At 52.8% G+C, this 17,762-nt stretch overlaps 1 protein-coding gene across 2 annotated transcripts in view; it reads left to right on the forward strand.

Annotated features, from left to right (window-relative positions):
- OTUD7B (OTU deubiquitinase 7B) overlaps nt 1-16,768 on the forward strand; it is a 36,527-nt gene extending 19,759 nt beyond the window's left edge. For both annotated transcript variants that reach the window (XM_085209584.1, XM_085209585.1), the window contains exons 4-12: nt 201-416; nt 5,814-5,915; nt 6,823-6,950; nt 8,824-8,936; nt 9,331-9,458; nt 10,072-10,221; nt 10,504-10,618; nt 11,606-11,690; nt 12,490-16,768. In XM_085209584.1, coding sequence (XP_085065710.1) covers nt 201-416; nt 5,814-5,915; nt 6,823-6,950; nt 8,824-8,936; nt 9,331-9,458; nt 10,072-10,221; nt 10,504-10,618; nt 11,606-11,690; nt 12,490-13,779 — 2,327 coding nt within the window. In that variant the 3' untranslated portion in view covers nt 13,780-16,768. The remainder of the gene's footprint in view (nt 1-200; nt 417-5,813; nt 5,916-6,822; nt 6,951-8,823; nt 8,937-9,330; nt 9,459-10,071; nt 10,222-10,503; nt 10,619-11,605; nt 11,691-12,489) is intronic.
- The last annotated feature ends 994 nt before the right edge of the window (nt 16,769-17,762 follow it).

Raw genomic sequence — 17,762 nt, forward strand, 5'->3', positions numbered from 1 at the left:
AGAACTGGAGGTGAGGCCTCACCAGGGCCGAGTACAGGGCAGGATGACTTCCCTATTTCTGAGTTGGAGATGCGTTAGAGCAATTCAGCTTTCGGCAACCAAAAGATACAAACTGAAGGCAGCGATTTTAAGAATGGCTTTGGTGAGGTTTGCTGCTTCTGCACCATTCAAATGGTGTTTCATTTGCCTTCCCTTCCCAGAAAAACGCCTGTCTCGAGGCATTTCCCACGCCAGCTCCACCATTGTCTCCCTGGCCCGCTCCCACGTCTCCAGCAACGGCAGCAGTGAGCACCTGCTGGAGATGCCCATCTCCACCTTCCAGCTGCCCGACCTCACGGTGTACACAGAGGAGTTCCGCAGCTTCATCGAGCGAGACCTCATTGAGCAGTCGATGCTGGTGGCACTGGAGCAGGCTGGTAAGCAATTTACCCTCCCAAATTATTTATTTTCCATGCCAGTGCAGCGCAGTGGTGGCAGTTCACAGCAGCGCCGACTGGAATATGCTGGCATATGTGCCGTAGGCTGCAAAGAACTGAGCAAGGATGTGTATCTGTGATAGATTTTATTTCATCCCTTTTTATAGCGTGGCGCAAGAGTTGAGCAAGATTCTGCTTCACTTTGCCTGCAGACACAGAATGTAAATTGTGTGTGTTGTCATCGCTCATGCAGCTGAATGGTAATACTAAAAAAAAAACCAAGTTGCATTATCTCACCAGCTAAGCTTCCCCATGCCCCGTGCTGTCCCATCAGCCCTACTGCGAGAAGGGAGGCAGGAAAGAAATGACTGCATAATGCAGAGAGCAGCGAATCATCGTGGACGGATATTAGAAGTGATTCCAAACGTTTGAGATGGATGATGCATTTTATATGCTTGCTAATTCAATGCAGGAGAACTCGTCTGCTGGCTTTGTGTGTGCCTGGAGAGGAACCACCTCGCGAGTGCGGACGGATTTGTTTTCCAACGTGCTGTTTTCCTCCTGAATAGTTGCTAGGTGATCTGTAAATAAGATTGGGCTGGTGAATGAATGGGACCTCCATGCTGGCAGGGAGGAGCCTAGTACGTGTTACCAGGATGGCTGGGCAGGGTGGGGGCACCAGGCAGGAGCTCAGAAGCCTTTACATCTTCTTTTACTTCTGTCGTAGTGCACATACCTACAAAACTATTATTCCTGCAGGGAGAACGTAGATTCTTAATCTCAAATTTTAGCCCTGTCCTGCTCAGGTGTTCCTGTAATAAATATTCTCATGTTTTGGAAATGAACACTTGATCCAAGTGATCTTGTTTCGGCAGCGTTGCTGTTTGTGCGTGGTGCAGCTGATGCAAATTGAAGCACGCTTATCTGCATCTCAGCAGAGTTCAGGCTGGGTATTGGATTGCTGCATTTCTGGCACAGGCTCTGGCCAACAGCTATGGCATATTTAGGCGGTTAGGATCTAGTTTTCAGTTCCCTAAAACTGTAATTGGTGTGAATCCCTTTCGTGTACACATAACGTATCCAGCAGGTCCCTCTGTGACCTTGGTGGAAGAGGAGTGTGCTGCTGGCAGAGCAGGCAGCCCATTCTCAGAGATAACGTTAATGTTAAGTAATTGACTTTTACAAAGCTCTCTTTGAGGGCAAAATGAACCTGCATTGTATATGTGGGGTTGTTATAAATGGGTGTTTATCTTTAATAAAGGGCTGCGCTGCGTGTGAGATGCTCCAAGCATAATTTGAAGAAGGATGTTGAGCACGGTGCTGTGATCTACACTGATATCCCTTCTTAATTTAGCGTGTGCTGTCCTTAGAGAATTAAGCAAATATTTTATAGACCAATAAACGTTAAGATACTCTTCTCGTTCTATCCAGAGATCCCTTTACACCACTGTGGCAGAGTAAGCGTGCTTAAAGTGGCTGTAAATCGTAACGACGTCCTCTTGGAAAGCTTTTAATATGCTCTGAGCTCTGAAAAGGCCTTGGTGGAGCTGAGAATTTGGCCCTTGCTGCAACCTTAGCGTTCTTTGTTGCAAGCCTAAATGGCTTAGGCCTTGTCCTGTATTCTGCAGGGTGCTTTTCTAGTTCTGCACGCAGAGCAGCAGTGGGCAGTGCCTTGCCTGAGGCCATCTGTAAAGTCAGGAAGAGTGGAAAGAAACCCTAAGCTTGATTGCTGTGCCTTTGCTCCAAGGTCAGTGAAATGATGCCAAGCCTTTCTCCAAAAGTCCCCCCAGCGTGTTGGCAAGGAAACTTCTGCTTCTTTCTCCGGGCTGGCGCTGCAGTAATTGTCTGTAGGTGGACTGTTTAAGAACTGCTGAGTTAAGGATTCAGCCTCTCTTCCCTCAACGCTTGCTTCGCTGTTGGATTGGTGAACAAGTTCCTTGTTCCTGGAACGTAGGCATCCCGCGTCTCAAAGCGGGCCATCAAAGAAATCTGCACGCTTCCGTCCCTGCCTCAACGATGCATCACCCAGCTCCTGAAGCTTTTCGGCTGGGTTCAGCTCGTGCACGATCAGAGGCACGTGTGTACACCTACCCCTGCTCTTACGCACTGGCATCTGACTTGCAAAGCTTCTGCAGATATTTGAGCCTGTCGGTCATTGGCCGCACTGATTTTTCTCAGGGGGAAAGAGGTGAGCTCACGTCTGGGCCCACCTTGCTGCATCACGCAGGTGATGCTGTAAATCGTAACGACGTCCTCTTGGAAAGCTTTTAATATGCTCCGAGCTCTGAAAAGGCCTTGGTGGAGCTGAGAATTTGGCCCTTGCTGCAACCCAGCACTGCTGGGTCAGTGCTCGTGGAGAACCTCAGTGGCTGGGATCCCTTTGGCCCCTCTGCCGTCACCCTCAGCACTGGGAATGGGAACCTGAGCCTCGGCTCCGGGGGAAGTGTGCCCAGCAGCCAGCCTTAGAGCTGGTGCTGCCATGCTCTGCAGCATTCCTGCAGGTGGAAGCGGCAGCATGGTTAGCTGTGACGTGTGGTAAGCCTCTGGTTCTTGGCCTTCCTGGTGATGGAAGATACATTCTGGTCAGGGAGAAGGCTACAGGTGTGTGAGTGCATCGCGATGAGCTCTTGTTGCCAGATCCTGAAATGAGAGTGTTTTCTGCAAGCTTTTGTCTGAGGGATGGGCTCTGAGCTGGACGAGGGAGCCTGCAGACAAATTATCTCATTTTAGATAGGGTAAATGAGCTTGCCACATTTTCTTGCCGCTTTCTCCTTTTTTGGTCTCTTTTTAACCCAATTCCAGGAGGTGATCCCACTCCTTCTCCACCCGGTGATTCAGCAGGGGGAGAAAAATGTGTTCTGCAGCAGCTGCACAAGCACAGAGGTGGGTGTTAGCGCTGGATCACGTCAGCCTGAGGAGCCAGAGAACAAATCATCCCCAGGAACGCTGCCTCTGCCACGCGGGGAGGGCGGCCCTCGTTCCGCACGGAGTCCCCGGTAGCCTCAGGGAAGCCATTTGATTTCTGTGAGTCAGTGCTGGGCTTTGGACTAGGAGCAGCGCTGTCTTCATTCCTTCCTATTTGTGTGACCTATTTAGAGGCTCCTGTTAGAGGAAAGCTGCGCTTGACGAAATGCGTGAGTTTGGACGCAGGTTCCTGAGCTCTTCTGGAACAAACAAATGCTCTGGCTGTGCAGAAAAACATCCTGGAAGCAGCTGTGTGGTGGAACTGGGTTCATAAGAGCGGCGCTGCTGGTGCCTGCTGCAAAGGGAAGCCCCTGACACTGAGGGCTGCTCCAGCCGTGCAAAAGAGCTGTCGCCGACCTCTTAGGTTTTGGAGCAGCATCAGCTCATACTGGAGCTTTTTCTGCCAGCCAGCGGGGAGAGAAACAAGCTGAAAAGCACAAGAACAAGGGGGGGGGGGGGGTTGCCAGGAGCCCAAAATACTGCGATGAGCCAGCGGTGAGCCAGCAATAGCAGAGCTTTTGGTGCGTGGGTCAGTTTGTCCCGCCGGTCACACACACGTTTCTCTCACTGCTGCTGAAGTGCTGATGGCAGGAAGATCCATTGTGCTCCTGAATCCAATTATTTTTCCCTTCTGCTGGCATGCAGAGCTTCCAGGAGTTGCTGCTAATAACTGTGCGCAGAGAAAGATGTTGTTTTAAATACTTCTAGGGGGCCTCTTGGCCCTTTACTGTCTTGCCACAAGCAAAATATTGAGAAAGGTTTGGGGAATGCGGCTCCTTTGGAGGGAGTGAAGCGGCGATGACCTCTCTTGCATAACTCAGAGTGTGGAAGTCTGGACAAATGACTCTGCGTGCCTCGCCGTGGATGTGCAGCACGTCGTGGCTGCGTGCTGCAAAGAGAAAAGCCTTCTGAAGGTGTGTCTGTGTGTCTGGACCTGGCTGTGCTCTCTGGGAATCTGCACAACTCCAGAGTGCTGACCAGAGGTGCAGAAACGCCCTGGGAAGACAAATCTCACAAACCCAGTGGCTGCTCCCAGACGCGGAGCAGCACGTTCCCAGGGAAACACACGAAGGCAATAAAAATCTCCGTACTGACTGCAGTAGCATTCTGATTTTGTTCAGCTTTTGTTAGATGCTGTTTTGCTTCTCGCTTTACTCTTCTGGCTCCGCTCCATTTGGCGAAGGTTTGCGACGTCGCCGTGCCAGAAACAATATTGAGTGCAAATCAGCCCCTTTTCCAAGCAGAGCTCTTGTCTCTGCAGCTCCTGCAGGTTCCTTTCCTGATGCTGAGAAAAGCAGTCACCAGCATCCCATCCCAGTGAGCTCTGCCTCCTGTGCTTTTCCTGTGTTTATCTCCCAGTGGTGTTTAAAAGTGCTTTTCTGGACTTAGCTCCCCTGCTAAGTCTGTTCCCACTGAGGTTGTGCAAACAGTGGTGAGAAATCGCGTGCTCCTCGTGAAGCCAGGGGCCGCGCTCAGGAGCAGAGGAGTTCACTGGAAAGCAGGGGAAAGAAAGCAGTGCTGGAAGAGCAGTTCAAGTGGATGCAATGCTTTTGCCCCCCGAACGTGCCCTCCCCTCCCAAGTGCTTATTGCAGGGGCAGGGTTTGCTGCCAGGAGTCCCAGCCTCCTCCAGGGGACACGGCGCAGTGGTGAGGGCACAGCAGGGTGAGGAGCTGTGAGTTGGAGTCGTAGCACAGCTTCCTGCCCTCGATCGATGTTTAACTTCCAGTCTTAAGCTGAACTGCCGTGTGTGTTAATTTTTCCTAGCTTCTATTTTTAGATGATCTGAAAACCTTCTCTCTTAACTTGTAGTGATTCACGTGCCTTATGTTACCCAAAAGCTGCTATTTTTAAGCGCTGTCGGTTTACGTTTTCATTGGTAAAGCTGCTTGGCTCAGCAGCAAAAGTTCTGAGAGTCACCCACACGAGATGCGCTGAGTGGGAGTGTTCTGCTTCCTGAAAGCAACCGAGAGCCTCTGGTTATTAACTGGGGAAAGCAGAAGAGCTGTTGGCACCTTTTGAGGCTGGTGCTTTGGACGTGCTTTTGGCCTGATGGTTGGCTGGGGTTGTGAAAGAAGCAGAGAGAAAAATGGGCAGGAGGAGAATGCTGGTCCGGGTCAAATCCTAGCTGGGCTGGCTCCTGCTTCCAGTTTTAGCTCTGATTTATTTGATCCGAAGTCATTATTTTCCGTGTCCTGCCTGTTCTTGCAGCCTGGCCTTCTCCCCAGTCACCATAGTGATGTTGTAACTCCAGCCTGTCCTTTTATTGCATCTTCTTCGCTCCTTTCCTCTTCCAGCTGCAGGACGGACGTGCAGCTCATCTCCGTTGGTGTTCCCATTGCAAATTAAGCAGGCTGCAGCCCTCAGCTCCCTTATTTTTTTGGTTCCGTGTCCAGCTACGTGCCTGGTTTTCATGCTCTCAAATATTCCCCCAGGTCGTCTGAACTGGTGGGCGAACGTGGATCCCAGCTGCCAGAGGCTGCTTCCCCTGGCCACCACGGGTGATGGGAACTGCCTGCTCCACGCTGCGTCCCTGGGTAAGAGCTTCGCCGAGTGCGTGGTGGGGAAGTGGCTCAGTGATTCCCCCCAGCAGCCTCCCCTCTTTACCCCAGCCGCTTTCTGCTGTCGGCTCAGCCAGCTGCTGCTGTGGAGGTGGGAGGAGAGCCCAGGTGCCCTGTCTGTCTTTGGGACGAGCAGCACCGCGTCCCCATCTGTCCCTGTGGGATGCCGTGGACTGGCTGCTCGCCCCAGGCAGGCAGCAGTGGATGTGCAGGGCTGGCGAGGAGAGCTGGAGCCGAGGGAAGCGAGCTGCCAAGTGCTTGTGTACTTCTAAAACTGTTCTCGCTGGGCTGGGCCTCGCCTCTTCCCTTTGGCAAGTTTCCCCGTGTTTCTGAAGGAAATGTGAAATAACAGAGCCGCCCGGTTCTCCGGAGGTGGCTGAGCAGAGCAGTTCCAAGAGCCCAGTTTTGCTCCTGTAAGTTCACCTCGTGACAAATTTTTGAGGTTTCCAGACTTCTAAATGAGTGGGCTTGTGTATTTCCTTTGTGTGGCTGGCTCTGTTCAGACACAGCGAAACCACAGTCTCATTTCACCTGCTCTGCGTTTTCCCTCGACGGAGCAGCCTAGCACTGATGGAAAGCACCGTGTGCTCAGACGTTCGGGGGAGAGTCCTTATATCTGAAGTCCTTGTAGCTTCTTGTCGTAGCTGTCTGAAAGCTGGCCGTGGATGGGATGTGGGCTTTGAGCAGGGAGTTTAGGATTGTGGAATCGGTTGTTCGGGTTGGCCCTGCTCAACTTGCATTTCTCTGCCTTCATTTCCCACTGTACCACTTCCTCTGGTTTGTGGCACGCTGTAGGACTTAAACTTACACTGATTATAGAGCAGAGGGTGGAGAAGTGCCAGTTCTTGCTAATCCCCTGGTGTTTTTCCTTCCCTCCATGCAGGTATGTGGGGTTTCCACGACAGAGATCTCGTGCTTCGCAAATCCCTTTATACCTTAATGGATAAAGGTGTGGAAAGGGAAGCCCTGAAGCGGCGGTGGCGTTGGCAGCAGACACAGCAGAACAAGGAGGTAGGAACCAGACTGAACGTAGTCTGGGAGCAGAGTGCAAAATCCTGATCAAACATCCCGTAAGTTTGGGAGGAAAAACAAATGCCTTCAGTTTTAGGCAAGTCTGCGGCTTGCAGAACTTGGCTACGCCAAGATGAGAAATATCCTTCGACATAAACTTTGGCTGTGAAGCTTGGGTGAAATTCTGTGTATTACATAGTAGGAAAATTCCTTTATTAGAGCCACGTTGTGTCCGGCATCGATGGAAGACAAACATCACCACGCACCGAAGATGCAGCCTGGCTGGGCTGCCTGGCTGGCAGAGGCAGGATGTGCTGATAAGAAGTGCTCCCGTGTAGGTCTGTCTTGTGATAAGATCACAAAGATGCACCTCAGCTGAAGTGTGGGGCTCCTCCACCAAAAAAGGAAATTATCAACTTGCCACATTAAAGACTTCAAAGCCGTGACGTGCTCACCCCCAGCCCAAAAGCAGGGAGCTGGCTTTGTCAAGGTGGAAAGTTACCAGATGTCCTCAGATTGCGCTCTTTTTTTGTGAGCAGGGTAAACTTTTTGTTTCCACCTGACACTGAAGGATGTTGTTTACTTTCCAGCTTCCTTTTTACTTTTGGAAGGGCACGAGGATTTCGTACCTTGACAGTTTAAAAAAAAAAAATAAATAAATGTATTTCACTGTTTGAAACAGAGTAGGTAATAAATAGTTGGAGGTTTTAGTGCCATTAAAAGCGTGCTTTTAGGCATCTCTTTAAACAGCATGCTCAAGGCTATCTCCAGAGTCCTGTGGCTTGTAGATCTTAGAAGCACTTGAGAACATTGATGGTGCAGGACCTCGGTAGTGCCATTCCCTTGTAACATCCCCAGCAGAAGCATCTGGGAGACAGCAGTGGGCAGAGGAGGTGCGTGGAGCCGGGTGGAGCAGCCCTGGTTCCATCAGCAGCACAGGCACTGCTGGGTTTGTTCCCTTCCAAAGCAGCTCCAGAAGAGGCAGCAGTGATGGAAAGCGCTCTGACTTACACAGCTCACTCCGGGTAGGATATTCTTTGTTTTGCTTTAGATGGGTGATGAAAGAATTCATATCAAAGGCTTAACCCGGAGCAGAGAAACTTAATTAATACTTCACTGAGCAAACGGAGCTGGCTGAACTGTCAGTTACTTCTGGTTTGTGGCGTGAAGGTTTTCTTGGCAGCTCAGAAGATTTAGGATGTTGTGTTTGGACGCTGGAGCTCTGACTTTGGAGCCCAGGAAAGCAGGAGGAGAAAGGGCTGCTGCACTTACTGGGGCGTTTCTTGGTGCTTTTCCTTAGGACCTCGACCACAGCAGGCTCCAGTGTAGCTTTTTGCTTGGTCTATTTTAGGTCATTCCTCATTGTGCTCAGGATTCGTATTGTTTCTGATACCTTTCAACTCCTGGTTGTGTTGGAAGCTATTTGAAAAGCTTCTGTGTTAGAAGAGAAACCGAATTCTTACTGCAGGCTTTTAGGATTAGGACGGCTGTAGGAAGGGCAGCGTGTTCTGTGCGTGTGCTGCTGTGGGTGGACGACGTCTTCGGAGCACTGCAGGGCTTTGAGGAAAGGGCTGTGCCTTACACGGGTTTTCCTTGCAGTGCCACTGCCTTCAATGCTGGAAGGATCCGAGTAAGAGTAAAGCTTTCCTCTCATTCTATGGATCAAAATGTTGATTTCCACCCCATGAACAAACTGAGTCTTCCTTTGAGGCAGATGATCTCCCTGTGAGAATACTGATTTGGGAAACGCGTGCATTTTTGCATGACGTATTGATGATTTCTACATAAACCCAAACGTACAAAACTGTGCTGCAGAAACTGGAAAGAAAAAAAAAAGTTAGTCTGAGGATTTTGTCCCATTTGCCTTTTTCAGTCCGGTCTCGTTTACACCGAGGAGGAGTGGCAGAAGGAATGGAACGAGCTGATCAAGTTGGCCTCCAGCGAACCTCGCGTGCACTACGGCACCAATGGAGGCGGCTGCGGAGGGTAGGTGGAGCAGAACAGAGCTGAACGCTGATCTTCTCCCATCTTTTATCATCTCCATGGCTCCAAAATGAGAGTGATAAATAAAGTGAGGATTTCGGCAGCGTTCTGTCTCCCTCTGTGTTTCGAGGGCACTTGATTGCTGCAGCCATCCCAAGCGAACAGCGCTTTTAGGTCAGAGGCTCCAAGAAGTGCCAAATAACACGATGGTGTTTCCTGGAAACAAAGCCTTGTCTTAGAAAAGGAATTGGTTTTGATCTATGTCTGAAATCTGAAATTAGGAAACGAAACTTGACAGGCAACAGCAGAGAAACAGTCTCAGAATCTCTTGCTGTCATTAAAAGCAATGAGCGGAGGCGCAGGGGATGGAAAATGATTGATTTCTTGTTTCTGAAAGTGTTGAAAGCTCCGAAGAACCCGTGTATGAGAGCCTGGAGGAGTTCCACGTTTTTGTCCTTGCCCACGTGTTGAAGAGACCCATAGTGGTGGTGGCAGACACGATGCTGCGAGACTCAGGGGGAGAAGGTAGGAATTGCACTCCTGTTCCTTTTTCTGTGTGCGCTGATTTTGTGCATTTTCCCCTGGCTCCTTGTGTTCCTGGGCACTTTTTGCCCAATGAAGCTGGGTCTCCAATCTGCCAGCAGAGCACGGCAGGCGCTGAGCTTCTGTAGCTGCTGTGGGTGAATCCATGAGGGTATGAGACACACAGACATCTCAGCCTGTCCTGCTGCCTTTTCGTTATGTTTTTCTACCTCTTCTGCCCCTGCACATGTGGGCGTACAGAAGGGAAATTCCGTTCCCTGCGTGTAGTATTTTCCACCAGCAGAGTTAATTTCCTGTCAGAGAAGATTAATCAATTACCTTCGTTCTGTGTGCAGACTTAAGTTGTTTCTTTTGTGGAGGAGTGAAGAAGGGCTTTCATAGAAAACACAGATTCATTTGGTGACTGTTTTTCTCCTGGTGTTCAATGAATGTCTGCTTTGGGGGTTTTTTGTTCCTCAAGCTGATTAAAAAAAAAAAAAAAAATCACAGGTAAAACCTCGAAGTGAAACAAGCTGTGTTCTGGAGCACTTTCAGTATAAACAACTCTTCCCTCTTTAACCTGTTCTGCAAACTAATCAGCCCGATTTCCTTCCAGCCTTTGCCCCTATTCCCTTTGGAGGTATCTACCTTCCCCTGGAAGTTCCAGCCAACAAATGCCACCGCTCTCCGTTGGTCCTGGCGTACGACCAAGCCCATTTCTCTGCCCTGGTATCCATGGAGCAGAAGGAGCCCACGACAGATCAAGGTATGTGATAAACGAGCGCTCACAGAGCCTGCGTGTGCTTTGCTGTGAGAGCAGAGGCCATCAGGGCCGACGCTGTTCTTGGTGAGCGCTCGCAGCCCGGCTGCCGCTGCCGGGGCTCAGCTGGATTCACCTGGGCTGTGTGCTGGAGATGGATGCCAGGCTCCGTGTCAGCTGCGGTTCTGGGGACCGATGGGATGCAGCACAGAAGTGGCAGGCTCTGCCTCTGTGCCAAATCCCATCCTCTCGGGTGCTGAGGGCCTTCCTGTTCTCTTCCTTGGACAGCTGTGATCCCCCTGACGGACTCTGAGCATAAGCTGCTCCCCGTGCACTTTGCAGTGGATCCTGGGAAGGACTGGCAGTGGGGAAAGGATGACAGTGACAACGTCAAACTGGCCAGGTTGGTGATGGGGCACAGAGTGGTCACGGTGTGGCACTTCCTCGGTTATGCTCACAAACACGGGGGGCTTCTGGTAGAGTATTCTGGGTGGGATAATGACATCTTACCAGCTTCCCTCTCCAGGGTAAGAGGTGATTGCTCCAAATGTTGTATGGAGATTCAGGTCAGGCTTAGATCATACTGAGAAGCAAAGGAGGACCAGCTGCTGGAGCCTGTATTGCAGACATGAGAAAGGTGTATTTTTCCATTCCCGTGACCCCCGTTTAGGAAGGCAAATACCTTCCACTGTGGGCCCTGCAGTCAGAGGACAGCCTGCAGGCAGCCCCATCCTATTTTGGGCTCAGGCTGTGGGCAAGCCCTGTCATCGTTTGGTAGGAGCAGATTTCCTGTTATTGAGCCAGAAATTACCAGGAGTGGCACAGTGGTGGGAGAGCTGGGAGCGTGACTTGGCCATCATATGACTTTGGGTTAGGAAATGAAGAAACCTCCAAGGTCAGAGTATTCAAGCTCGGGGCGGGCTTAGGAGATACAGATTCTCCTCGGAGGGATTCTGAGCCAATAGGAAATATCTGTGTTTTTAGTGGGGAAAAAAAATTGGCAAGTGGAAATTGTTGAGAAAACATCTTTACTTCTTTTAATTTTTTTTTTAAAGAGGAAAATCATTTTGAAAATAGCTCTAATTAGGTCTGCGACGTCTGCTTTCTTGTTACTTGTCTCACATGCAAGTAAGGATTATTTGCCAAGTTGATTGTAATTCGTAGCAAACTCAATTCTGACACGCAGGAGTCTCCTTACGTACTTACTTTGGCTTTAATTGAAAGGTTTGGGGGGCTTACAAAAATGCTGGCTTTGGTATTGCTGTTGTCTTGGTAGTTTCTAACTGATCTGTTAAAATGCATTAAAACAGACAACTAAATATGGAAAAAAGAACCTCTGTCATAGAGTGAAAAGGACTGTAAGCCTCTTCTGCTTGTCTTTACATTTCAGTGTGACGCTCTCATTGGAAGCGAAGCTGCACCTGCTGCACAGCTACATGAATGTGAAGTGGATCACGTTGCCTTGTGACACGCAGGTAAGAGATGAGGAGCGTTTTCTTTGCTGAATTATTTACACTTCCCTTCTGCAGGGCCGCAGGGGTGAAGTCACCTCCTGGCTTCACGTGAGGCTCTGTGCTCCATTACACACTGCGGCTGACGTTGCTCTGAGCAGATAAACAACCCGTGTTTTGGTGCACACGCTTTTTTTGTAGAGCTTTTCAAGCCTGTTTTTACCCTTCACGCCCCTGCGCGTCCCGCTGCGCACGCATCCTGCTGCGTAGGTGTCTGGCGGCACAGACGGCCGCTGCTTGTTCCAAGACAAACACTGAGCGTTGGTTTACAGCTGCCAGGAGCTGCCTTGAGGGTCATGGTGTGACTGGAGCTTTCCTGGGACCTTACGTTGGCTCATAGAGTTCTGAAAACTTCCATCTGTTTCCAACATCTCAGTGGTGATGCATCGCCGGACCGCAGCAGCTGCCCCGGCGGTGGGGATGTCCCCAGGCTGCCAAGAGCGGAGGAGGTTTCTTGGTTTTATTCTTTTCCTCCTGTCTCCTCTTTTGGCAAAAATTCCCTGAACTTCCTCGTGAGCTGTTCTGATCACAGCTGTTCTCATCTGCCTGAAGCTGTTAAGGCGTCATCTCCAGCACAGCTTGAGCGGTGACGTTTGGTCGCTCTTTGCTGCAGCGTCTCTGATGTGCAGTAGCTCTGGATCTGAGAGCCGCCACTCATCCCCTCTGTTCTCCTACCACATCCCTGCGTCTCTGCTTCACCTTCAGCCTGAAAAATCTTGTCTGAGCAGCTCAGTGACTTGGTATGTGTTTTCTTTTCTCCCAGGCGCCTTTGGCCCAGCCGGAATCCCCCACGGCCTCAGCAGGGGACGATGCCCGTTCGGCTGTGGAGTCAGGAGAGTCAGACAAGGAGTCAGTCTGCAGCAGCTCAGCAAGCAACGGGGGCAGCAGGGGCTGCAAGGACAAAGAGAAACCAAAGAAAGACCGAGAAAAGGACAAGGAGAAGGATAAGAAACGGGCCGACTCGGTTGCCAATAAGCTGGGCAGCTTCGGCAAGACTTTGGGAAGTAAGCTAAAAAAGAACATGGGTGGGTTGATGCACAGCAAAACTATCAAGGGAGGTGTGAGCAACGGGCAGGGGGACACCCTGGAGAAGAAGAAGAAGGGATCCTTGAAGACGAGGAAAGGCAGCAAAGAGGAATCCTCCCAGGGAGACCTTTCGGTTCCCGGGGAGAAAAGCTGCGTGGGTAAGGCGGCCTCCGAGAAGCCCTCGGACCCCTACAAGTACAGCAACGACGTGCGGCTGAGCCTCAGCATCCTGCGTGCTGCCATGCAGGGGGAACGCAAGTTCATCTTCGCCGGCCACCTGAAGACCGGCCACCGGCACCAGTACCAGGAGGAGATGATCCAGCAGTACCTCCTGGATGCTGAGGAGCGCTTCCTGGCCGAGCAGAAGCAAAAGGAGGCTGAGAAGAAGGCGCTGGGGAGCGCTGCCCCTGCCAAGAAGCTAGAGGTGGAAGTGAGGGGCGAGGAAGCCCTGCACGGCCCCGTGTACCCCCAGCCCCCCCCGGCCTACGCCATCCACGCCCCGGATTTGGCCATCGGAGCTAAAATGGCCGCGTTTCCCTCCAGCTACTCAGGCGTCTTCACCTTCCCCAGGCCCTCCGTGGTCAGCGGCAGTGCAGAAGGCTCGCACCCCCCCAGCTACCACGAGGGTCGGCGACAGGTGGCGGGGGGGTCCTGCAGCAGCCTCCCCCCCTATGCCACCCTGCCCCGGCACTGCGCTCAGGCACGGCCGCCGCCTTCCCACGTGGGGAGGTTCTCCCCCACGGACACGGACGTTCACCCCAGCTTCCCCACGGAGTGCGAGGCCCCCGCCTGCGTTCCCCCCCAGCACAGCAACGGTTACCGGGAGTACCTGGAGCAGGACAGCCCGCAGAAGGGAGCACCAGCGGACAAAACGAGAGGCAGGGTTCTTTATAGCGTTCAGCAGACCAAATGCAAGCAGCCAAACTGCAGCTTTTACGGACACCCAGAAACTGGGAATTTCTGCTCCTGCTGTTACAAAGAGGAGCTGAAACGTAAAGAGCGCGAGGCGCTGGTGCACAGGTTCTGAGCGCTGCCAGGGCCGGACCTGCAGCACGTGGGGAATGCAATAACGGTGTGGTTTATCCCCGCGCTCCTCGCGCTGCCTGGAAGGAGGGAGTGGGCTGACAGAGGCGTTCAGCTCTGCGCTGCGGAGGAGATCCGGGCCGGGGGCTGGGAGGAGCGGTCCCTCCCTGCAGAGACTCGGGCACGGGGCTCATCCTGCCTGGATGGGGTCAGCGCAGGGCGTGCTCAGGTGGGAGCTGTGGGTGGAAGGGGGTCCCAGCGATCCGTATCCCAGACCAAAGCTTTCAGCTGGACCCCGACACCGCCTCACTCCAACAGTGCTTCCCAGAACGGAGCGGAACGCCCCACGATCTCAGTGAGGGAGTCACAGACCTTTCAACGGAGAGATTTTTTTTTTTTATTTTTTATTTTTTAAACACTTAATTATTTTTTTCCTGGTACTGAGAGAAACGTAGTCGGAATGGGATGTTATCATTTTGTTTCGGTCGAACTGAGCCCGTCGGATGTCTCAGCGCCTTCAGCACCGCGTGGGGCTCTGCCCTCCCCCACGGGCTCGGCTCTGGTTTTTAAATATCGTTTTTTAAGCTCTTCAGGAGGGTGGGAGGGGGACCGAGGGTGGTCTCAGCGCGGAACGGTGCCGAGTTTTCCTGCAGCAGCGCCGTGCAGAGCCGTTCTGTTGGCGGTACAGAGATGGACAGAAGGCAGGTCGGTGCCCCCACCAGCAACACCTCCGGCGTGGAGCAGGAGAGAGGACAGAGCCCTGCAGCACGGAGGTAACGCCGCGCCGCCCATAGCTTCCAGCCCTACGTGGACACACGCGATAACTTTCTACTTGAGCAAGCTACTTCCATACTACCTCTGTTCTGCTGAATAGAATTAACTCGGCTCCATTTTGCTGAGCCACGTAACTGACCTTTAGGCTGAGTAATATTAAAGATATTTTTGATAATAGGGCTAAAGAGTGACACGTAAGGAAAGCGAACCCGTCAATAACTGCGTAACTCACGCGTTGTCCACGGCGTTCCCCGCTCAGCCCGCAGCGGTCGGAGCGTCCCGGCGTTCCCGTCCCGCAGAGGGGCTGTGATTCAGCACTGCGATGTTTGCACAGATTATTTTTTTGTAATTAGGGATCCCAAACCGGGCTCGATCCTCGGCCCAGTCCTGTATAGAGCGAGGTCCAGCATCTTACCACGTGGAAATAAAAGATGAGTTCTGCCGATAACTCAAAAGCTTTACAACATTCCCTCGTCGTTGTTTTTCAGAAGGCATCCAACTATGCAATCCCTCCCCGTGCTGCTGCCCTTGGCGGGGAGAAGCGGGCAGAGAGCGTGCAAGTGTACTTACCTGGAGCATCGCCCAGAGCCTTACTCACAGATCTCGGTTCTGACAGCAGATTCTGCCCGTTTCATGTCTGAGATCCCACAGAATTTAGGACCTTTTCCCCTGGAGGCGGCCGGCAGCACGATGCTGGTGTGCTGCAGGGCACGCTCCGGGCTCAGCTGTTGTAAATAGCAGAGTTCTTTCAGCAGTTTCACTAACCGAAGTTCTTTTGGGTTTTCCTCCCACTGCTAATCTGAGTGTAGGTCGGCCGTGAGCGGTGGGAAGGAAGGGCAGAGCCAGGGGGGGCTCATCGGGGGGCTCAGCGCCCGCCCCTATGGGAACGGCGCAGGGTCGTTGCGGTGAGATGCTCGGAGTCCCCCTGGTCAGTGCAGGAGAGGGAGGAGGCAGATCCCACTGCTTCCCCGTCCCCGTGGCCACGGTTTGGGGGAAACGTCTCCATTTCGGGGACCCCTGCAGTGGGCTGAGCACGCAGGGCTCTGGGTTCGGCACCGCTCCGTGTTTGGTGTAGCAAAGCGCCGTGAGGGAAGAAGTGAGGAGAGCAGTGGTTGGATACGTGCGACCACGCTGGCTTATGGAGGGGAAAAGAAAAACCCGGCCCTATGGCTGTGGGAAGCGCTGGTGCAGATCCCAACAGAAAAGCGTCTCCTGCCCCCTGTGGAGCTGCTGCTGCTTCTCCTCCTGAGGGTTTTGGGGGAAAAAAGGGCTTTTGGAGGAGTGCTGCGTCCCCCCGGCTTCCTGGGGGAGAGGAGAAGAAAGGGGTCTGAGGGCTGTGACCCCACTGCTGGGACGTGGGCGCATCAGTTTCCCATTTGGGGGTTTTTGCACATGCAGCAGCGCACGGTGCAGGACCTTCCCCGCCTGCGCTGCCCTTCGTACTGCGGTTGGTGGGGTTTGTAGCTTTTTTACAAACAAAATTGGGGAGGAAAAGTAAACAAACAAATAAACCTTTAGGCAAAATGAGGTTTCCAGTGAAGTGATTGAAAGGGTGTTTTTTCTATGAAGCGCGGACCCTAAGCATCCCCTGACCTCACAGCTCCACGCGAGGGCAGCGGCCACATTTCTTCGGGATTTTTTCAGGTCATTTTTGTTTCCTTTATGGTGAAACGACAATTTTATTTCGTTTTAAAGGGATCCTTCAGTATAAATTCTATTTATTGCAAAGATCTTCACCATCGCACCGGTTCCTTCCCAGGGCCACAGGGCAGCTCTGGGGTCAGGCACCCATCTTTGTGAGTGGGGCCGAAAAGGGAGAGCAGCCCACCTCCAACGCACCTCTCCTGGGGGAAAGCACCAAGCTGCTTCCTGGGACGGGGCGGCTGCAGCAATGCTGAGGGCTTCAAGTGCACTTATTGGTGTGGTTGGAGGAGTGCTGGGTGCCCCCAGTTTGTCCCACCTGCAGGCTGAGCCCCACTTTGGCCCCACACGTCCATCGCTGGGTGGCTGTGGCACAAGAGGTGACCTGAAGGGATTCTGCAGATCTGGACAAAATGCTTTGCTTTTTCAATTTTTACTGGAAAACTATGGGGCTGGTGACCTCCCCCCCTCCTTCCCCCCCAAAAAAAGCTGTACCAGCACCGGATGGTGCGTTGTATCGGGCTGTACCCACTCCTTTCTGCTTCCATGGCCTCACTGACAATAAACACTGTTCCTAACGCCCGCCTCGTTCCTGCGCCGTGGCTGAGCCTCCCCAGCTCTGGGCTTCTGGGTCTGAGTGGGTTTTCCTCCCATTCACTGGAGGAGATTTCCCTCTGCTGGGCACCAAATGCTGGTTTCAAAGAGAATTCACTGCCGTCTCCCTCCATCCCGGCCTTTTAGGGGACCCCTTTCCCCATGCACTGCTGGATGGATGCTCGGAGCGCAGCACAGACACGACCCAGCTCCATAAAACACTGCATATGGGACACTTAAACGGAGGCACGAGGAGAAAGGGGCAGCTGCAGCCCCACGGCTCTGTGGGGTGAACCTGCTCTATTTTGGGGTCAGATCCCAAAAGCCCCCGCAGAACCTGACCTGGGAGCTGCTCCCCTGTGCTGTACCATGTCGGTATCCCGGGCTGACCCCGTGCTTTGGCATCTGGCCCTGGCTGAGGGCCTGCAGGAAATTCCTCCCGTCTGCGCAGCACTGCAGCCCCAGCCCCAGCAGGGCCCCACGTGCCACATTCCTACAGGTGCGGTATTGGGGTTGGCCTGAGATGCGCAGCTGGGACCCCTGGGGTCCATCATGGGAGTCTTCAAAAGGCTGTGGGTAAATAGGGCCAAAAAGAGTGTTTGGGGTGGGGGGCTGTCTGGTGAGTCATGGGGGGCTACGGGGGCTGGGGGCTGTGTGGGGCTGGTGGGGAGAGGTGTGGGGTACAGCACCATCCATCCCTTATGGGATGTGGGAGCTGCACGTCCCCAGTGCAGCACTGTGCTTCCATTGCAGGAGTCAGGGAGATTCATGTCCCCCTCCAGCCCTGCGCCAACCTACTGGGGTGCAGGGAGCTGTGCACCCCCCTCCACCACCACACATCCCTTGTGGGCTTCAGGAACCTGTAGACCCCTTGTCCAACTCTGTGTCTCCCTTACGGGGTGGTGGGGAGATGCATCACCCCCCTCCAGCACCACACATCCCTTATGGGATTCAGAGAGATATTTGTCCTCCCCCAGC

The sequence above is a fragment of the Meleagris gallopavo genome, chromosome 27 (assembly GCF_905368555.1).
Source record: "Meleagris gallopavo chromosome 27, MGAL_WU_HG_1.1, whole genome shotgun sequence".
NCBI lineage: Eukaryota > Metazoa > Chordata > Aves > Galliformes > Phasianidae > Meleagris > Meleagris gallopavo.